Here is a 6,837-nt window from a genome sequence, read left to right as displayed (position 1 = left end):
TAGTCTCCCTTCCAGGTCCCCGGGAGAAGGGCGAGGAGGGCAGGTCACAAAGGGACCTGGAGGCATCTTGCCCGCCGCCCTTCCCTCTCTACAGCCCCCAAGAAGGGGGCCTCCTAGGGCTCGCTCCCCATCCTGGGACCAGCATCTCTGGTGGCATTCCGCACAGACCCCTGCCCACTCCTCCTCAGCCCCTGTTGCACCTCTAGCCTCAGGACAGCCCCCACCCAACTCCAGTGCCGCCAAGACACAGCTACCTTTGGGCTGACTTAAGCTTAGAGCTAGGGCTCACTCCTCTTGTTCCTCCTGCAGCAAGAGTTAGGGCACTGCCACTCCCCCCACTGCCCAAGCTGGACCTGATGCGGGGGAAGGGCCTGGCACTAGAGCCGCCTTAGCAGAGGATGGGAAGGGGTGCGGGCCCTGGGGGCACACAGAGTCTCTGGGTAAACGCCTGCACGTGACTCAACATATCTGGGTTCCTTCCATCTCCCTGAATCCCCACTCTGGGAATGCCATCTGCTGCCTTAGTCCCGACGCATCCGCCAGTGCTGTGGGCCCTGAGAAGAGCAGGCTCCTGTCCCTTGTAAAGTTCTTCTCGGTACCCCACACATAGGAGACAGCGGATGCTCTTGCCCCCACGGCCTGCCCCGCCCCCTGCCGGCCCTTCTCCCATCCCCCAGCCCGTACCCTCCTGCCTCCTGCCTCCCCCACCCTCTCCCCGTCTCTGAATTGGCCTCGCGGCCTGGCCTTCTCAGTGTCCTTCCCTCCACCTGACAGGGTCTGGCTCAAGGTCACTGCAGTAATTCCATACCCGGCTGCCCGGCTGCCGCCGCTGCCACTGCCGCCTTATCGGCTGCTGGGTTTCTGTTTCACTCCCTTTTATTTCTGGGCATATTGTGTTCGATAAAACCCTTTGCTGGTAACACCGCTGGCAGCTCTCCCGGCCACCCCCTCCCGCGTCCCTTCCTCTGCTTCTCCCCCCCACCTCGGTGCTCCCTTGGCCTCACCCTGTCCTCTCTTCCTCTCTACCTGGTCCCCTTACACATCAGTGGGGGCGGGGCCTCCCGGTGTCTCTGACCCCTCCCTTCCCTCAGCTCAGTCAGAGGCGTGTGGAGAAGCCTCCTCCATTCCCACCTTCTAGGAGAAAGTTCAGGCAGAGCCTCAGGGCCCACACTGAGGGCCCCCTTCCACTATGCCAGGCCGGTCAGGAGGGCCAGGGCGGCCCTGGTAGGGCTCCTGGTGGAGTCAGGATGCCTGACTAGTTCTGCTGGTTTCAGTGGCCAGTCCTGGGAGGGGCTCGCGCTCGGTGGGCTCAGGGCACAGTTATTTCTCATCTTGCCTCTTGCCACCTGCCAGCCCCCAGGCTGGGGAGGTAAAGACAGGTCTGAGTCACTAGTGAGGGAGAGGACAGGCGTTAAACAAGTGCTGGCTGTAGCATCCCACAGAAGGCCCGCCACTGCCGGGACAGAAAGGCAGCAGAGAGAAGGTAAGCCCGCTTTCAGCCAGCACTCTCCATCCCGTCTGTGCCCCCACAAGGTCCTACCTTCTGGGTCCAAGCTCTCCCAGGCGTGCGGGCCCTGATGAAAACTGCCAAGGCTTTGAACTGAGCCCAGGTTAGCAGGGCTGGCTGGAGGGAGAGTTGAGATGGGGGGCAGGGGTCGACAGGCTCCTTCTGACTCCTGCTGAGTCCTAGGGTAGATCTGAGAGGTGCAGTCTCCATGGCTGGTGTTGGTGGGGGGTTTGGGTGGAGGCCAGGTCCAGCTAGTGTGTGTGTGTGTGTGTGTGTGTGTGTGTGTGTGTGTGTGTGTCCACACCAGAGGAATGGTGGTGGCAGGGGGATTCGGGTTTTGGTTTCTGGTAGGGCCCTAGGAGAACCTTTCTCTGTCTTGGGCCTGGGTGTGCTTTTAGTGGATGGCCTGGTCCTGAGGCTGTGGGGAGGGCAGTGGGCTGGCCCTAACCTTCCCTCAGCTGGGAGATCAGAGGTCTACCACGTGCCCAGGGCCTTGGGGGTTTGGGGAGCCCAGGCTGGCCTTGCCCTCAGGGAGTTTTCATTCTGGCTGAGAAGGTGGGACTGAGGCAATAAAGCAATCAGATGAATTAATTGGATTCGTATTCTGGACACCTACATGCTGTGTGACTGTGGGCACGCCATACCTCTCTCTGGCCTCAGTGCTCTGGTGTGTACAATGGGTCCTCTTTGGGAGGCAGCCTCCCCCAGATGCTCCTTCCTTGCCTTGCTGCCTCACTCTTCGCTTCGAATCTCGGATCAGCTCAGCCATCACCTCCTCTGGGAAGGCTCTCCTGATTTTCCTAGCTTGGGTACTCCTGGGCCCCTCTACACTCCCATGCTGGACTGTGGCTGCCTGTACCCTCTCAAGTGGATGTGTGTGGGCCAAGGCTTGTACTCTATGCTTGCCATAGAGCCTGGCTCAGAGAAGTCCCCAGGAAATTGGTGTTGAATGAATCAAGCTACGAAAATTAACGGTATAGGGCTTCCCTGGTGGCGCAGTGGTTGAGAGTCCGCCTGCCGATGCAGGGGACACGGGTTCGTGCCCTGGTCCGGGAGGATCCCACATGCTGCGGAGCGGCTGGGCCCGTGAGCCATGGCCGCTGAGCCTGCGCGTCCGGAGCCTGTGCTCCGCAACGGGAGAGGCCACAACAGTGAGAGGCCCGCGTACTGCAAAAAAAAGAAAAAAAAAATTAACAGTATAAGAAGAGAGCAAAGTGAGGGTGGAGAAGTTGGAAAGGACAGGTCTTAAGGCAGATCACAGCAGAAACAGAGGTAGTGAAGTAGAAGCAAGACAAGTAGGCATTCCTGGGGGCTCACTTTCGTGTCCCTAGCTAAGAGCAAGGACTGTGGAGCATGTGTGCCTGGGTTAGTCCTGGTTCCGCGTCACCAGCTCTGTGATCTGGGACAAGTCATTTAATCCTTCTCTCAAACTTTCCCCATCTTCGAACGGAGGTAAATCATAATAATGTCTTTGTAGGTGTGATTGTAAAGATTAAGGAGCATGCAAAGTTAGAAGTACCTGCTGAATAACAAGTAAAATAAGAAAAATAAAAATAAGTGCCTGCCGAAGGCTGTTCCTGGCAGCAGGGACACCCTGGCCAGGGCTTTAGTCGCTGGCTGAGTGGCCAGCAAGGCGGCCCATTGCCCCTAAGTTCCAGGCACTCTCTTCCTCAGACCCATGTGGAAGCCAAGGACACAGCCGCCCTGCTGAGAGCACGGCGGCCCACCCTTGGAGACCGTGACCTCTCGACGGTGGCCCTCCTCGGCCCTCCACCTCCGGCGGGGGCGGGGGCCGCCCATCTCCAAGTCCCCAGCCATGACGACATCAGCGCTGCGGCGCCAGGTGAAGAACATCGTGCACAACTACTCGGAAGCGGAGATCAAGGTGCGCGAAGCCACCAGCAATGACCCGTGGGGTCCGCCCAGCTCGCTCATGTCGGAGATTGCCGATCTGACCTTCAACACGGTGGCCTTTGCCGAGGTCATGGGCATGCTGTGGCGGCGGCTCAATGACAGCGGCAAGAACTGGCGGCACGTGTACAAGGCGCTGACGCTGCTGGACTACCTGCTCAAGACGGGCTCCGAGCGGGTGGCCCACCAGTGCCGGGAGAACCTCTACACCATCCAGACGCTCAAGGACTTCCAGTACATCGACCGCGACGGCAAGGACCAGGGTGTCAACGTGCGCGAGAAGGTCAAGCAGGTGATGGCCCTGCTCAGGGACGAGGAGCGTCTCCGGGAGGAGCGGACCCACGCCCTCAAGACCAAGGAGCGCATGGCATTGGAGGGCACGGGCATCGGCAGCGGGCAGCTGGGCTTCAGCCGCACCCGCGGCTCCCCGGCCTCCTACAACTGTGAGTGAGCCCAGGGCGTGGCTGGGGACAGGGAGGCAGCCCGAGTTCTGACCCTGGCTCTGTGACCCCAGCTGTGGATAAGAATCCCCACCTCAGAGGGATGTCTGAGGATTCCGTGAGATAAAGAGGGTGACGTGCGAGGCCCAAGGCCCGCACATAGTAGGTGCCCGACAAGTCAGTGCGAGCAATGACGTTATTACAGGTTTGTTATTGTTAATTCGCTGTCTGGTAGGGGCGTGGTGGCGGAAGCATAGGCTCTGGGGTAGCAGTCCTTATTCTGCGCCTTCCAAGCCATGTGATCTAGACAACCAGGTCTCTGGGCCTCAGTTTCCTCGTCTGTAAAGTAGGGATAATTTTATTTGCCTCAGTTGTTCAATTTGAGAATTAAATGAGACCTCGGCCCTGTGCACAGACACACAGCCGTGGTGCTGCTCAGCGGCATTCTCCTTGATCCCTCCACCCGAGGGCACTGCCCTGGAAACTGGGGGCGGCTGCAGAGCATTCTCAACTCTCTTACTCTCGAAGGGGGGCACTTTCCTGATCTGAGGGGCACTCAGGATGGCCCCCCTTGACAGTATGCTGAGAGCTTGGACAGCTGTGACCTTGATTGACTGGAACCTCTCACCCTCCCACCGCACTTGACCCCAAGCTGGATGGGGCGCAGCTGTAAGAGCCCAGGAGCTTGAGTCAGGGGACCTGGGTTCAAGTCTTGCTGCAGGACCCTAGCCGGGCACCACTCAGAGCTGTTGCGTGTCTGTAAAGGAGGGACTGGGCTCTTTTATCCGGGTGGAGTGGGAACCTTACAGAAAGTGCCAAGCACACTGCCTGGTCCTCTGGGGCCCGCGACTGCCCGTCGTTCCCTTCCCCCTCCGTTTCCCTCTCTGAGCCTTAGCTTCCTGGCAAGAGGGAGGCAGGGGAGCCTATGGGTACCTACGTGGTCACGGAAGCCACGGCGGACGGTTGGTCGTTGCAGCCTCCTCCTCATCTCCCCGCTACACCTCCGACCTAGAGCAGGCCCGGCCCCAGACGTCAGGGGAAGAGGAGCTGCAGCTGCAGCTGGCCCTGGCCATGAGCCGCGAGGAGGCTGAGAAGGTAAGGCGCCTCCTGGGGCAGCGGCGGGCGGGGGGCGGGGACTGGAGGAGGGATGGGTGCCTGGATGCCCCACACCTTTCATTCTCAGGCTCCCCTACTCTGGTCCCCAAAGCCCTAGTCCTGCTCCCAAGGACAGCACAGCACCTGTGTGCCTTGGGTTGGGTTACTGGGATTGGGGTCTGGCTCCCCACCCCCAGTCCTCTCTAGCTGGGCCTGGAAGGGGTAGTGTGTGTGTGGTAGGTTGGCAGTACCACTTGTCTCATGGGCCTGCTATCGCCTCATGGAGGGGAAGGGGTGAGTGTGCTGACAGACACCTTCCTAGGAGACACAGAAATATGCTGCCCCCCCCATCAGCTGTCCTTATGGGGGGCAGGGACAGCCTCCCTGATAGCCTCCTCTCTGCCATCGCCTCTGTGGATCCAGGCAGATCTGGCAGGACACAGCTGGCCTCGCACAGCAGGGCTTGGAGAGTACTCAGGGGACCCAGAAGAGAAGGATGAATCTTCTTGATTTTTAAACTGCATCTCAGATCCAGATCCGGGCAGGGAGAAGACCACACCCATACTGCTGTCTGGGGGCAGGCTGCCCACACCCACTCAGGGTGGGCCTTTCTCTCTCCACTGCCCTTACCGGCACAGGGCGATGCTGCTCTTTGGCCCAGGAGTGGGAGCACTGGGCCAAGTTCACCCCTCTCTCCTTCCCTCGCAGCTGGTCCCCCCAGCCTCCCACAGGGACGAGGACCTGCAGCTGCAGCTGGCTCTGCACCTGAGCCGGCAGGAGCAGGAGAAGGTAGTGGGCCATGCCTCCTGTGCTGGTGCTGGTGCTGGTGCTGGTGCTGGTGCTGGTGGAGGTGGAGGTGCTACGCGGGCACTAACCAGGCTCCTCCCCCTCCCCGTGGGGGTCCTGCTGCCCCGACCTCTGGGTGCCTCCCACCCTACACTCTTGACTCCAGCCAAGGTCCCCTCAAGGCCAGCCTGGGCTGCTCATGCTTTCCTCGCTCCTGTGCCTTATGCAGGAGGTGAGGTCCTGGCGGGGAGATGACTCCCCTGTGGCCAATGGTGCTGGGGCCGGACCCCACCGTCGTCGGGACAGAGAGCCCGAAAGGGAAGAGAGAGAGGAGGAGAAGCTGAAAACCACCCAGGTAGAGGGGACTGGGGGCTGTGGGCTGGCAGAGCCTGGGAAATGAGTTGCGTTAAATATCTCTAAAGAGTGTAGAACAGTGCTTGGTATCTAGTGAGCACTAAGTAGTGTTAATTCAACGAAAATAGGGGTGGAGGGGGTTTAGCAGACCCAAGTCCCATCATGGATGGGCTGATGACTGAACTGGTGGCAAAGTGGGATGCAAAGAATCCTGATCTGAGATTCCTGGATTTGGATTTTGGATTTGCTGCCACTTAATGACTTGGCCTCATTGTCATTGTCTTGGCCTCAGTTTCCTCCTCTGTACAGTGGGCTTGTTGGACAGTTCTGGCTCTGACATTCTAGGATCATATGATACTATGGATCGAGACTGGGGGTGGCCTCAGGCATATGGTGCTGAAAACATCTTGGGCTCATACACACACTTTCCAAGAGGGAGGAGTGGGTAGCTGTTGGTAGCAAGGCGACCTTCCAAAGCTGTCCATGCTATCCCTGGGGTGTCTCCGCCAGTGCTCATTGTGGCCAGTTTTTCTTGGACACTGACTTATAGAAGTAGGCTCCTCATAAATGTGTCTTAGCACTGACGGGCTGAGGGGCAGGACAGCTGAGGAAAGGGTCAGGCAGGCCTGCCTTCCGTCCCAGCTCTGCCTGTCCCTGGCTGTGTGGCTTTATGCAATTTGATTCCCCTCTCTGGGCTCCAGCTGGCACGTCTGTAAAATGGGCACCCCACCATCTTCCCTACCC

At 59.4% G+C, this 6,837-nt stretch overlaps 1 protein-coding gene across 1 annotated transcript in view; it reads left to right on the top strand.

The window, feature by feature from the left end:
* Positions 1–1,966: 1,966 nt before the first annotated feature.
* EPN3 (epsin 3) overlaps positions 1,967–6,837 on the top strand; it is a 5,805-nt gene continuing 934 nt past the window's right edge. The window contains exons 1-4 of the mRNA XM_079724908.1: positions 1,967–3,861; positions 4,835–4,953; positions 5,662–5,742; positions 5,969–6,113. Of these exons, the coding sequence (XP_079581034.1) occupies positions 3,324–3,861; positions 4,835–4,953; positions 5,662–5,742; positions 5,969–6,113 (883 nt within the window). The 5' untranslated portion in view covers positions 1,967–3,323. The remainder of the gene's footprint in view (positions 3,862–4,834; positions 4,954–5,661; positions 5,743–5,968; positions 6,114–6,837) is intronic.

Source organism: Hyperoodon ampullatus (genome assembly GCF_949752795.1).
Source record: "Hyperoodon ampullatus genome assembly, chromosome: 19".
Taxonomy (NCBI): domain Eukaryota; kingdom Metazoa; phylum Chordata; class Mammalia; order Artiodactyla; family Ziphiidae; genus Hyperoodon; species Hyperoodon ampullatus.
Note: the sequence above shows the minus strand (reverse complement) of the source record. Positions and strands in the feature narration are given on the sequence as shown.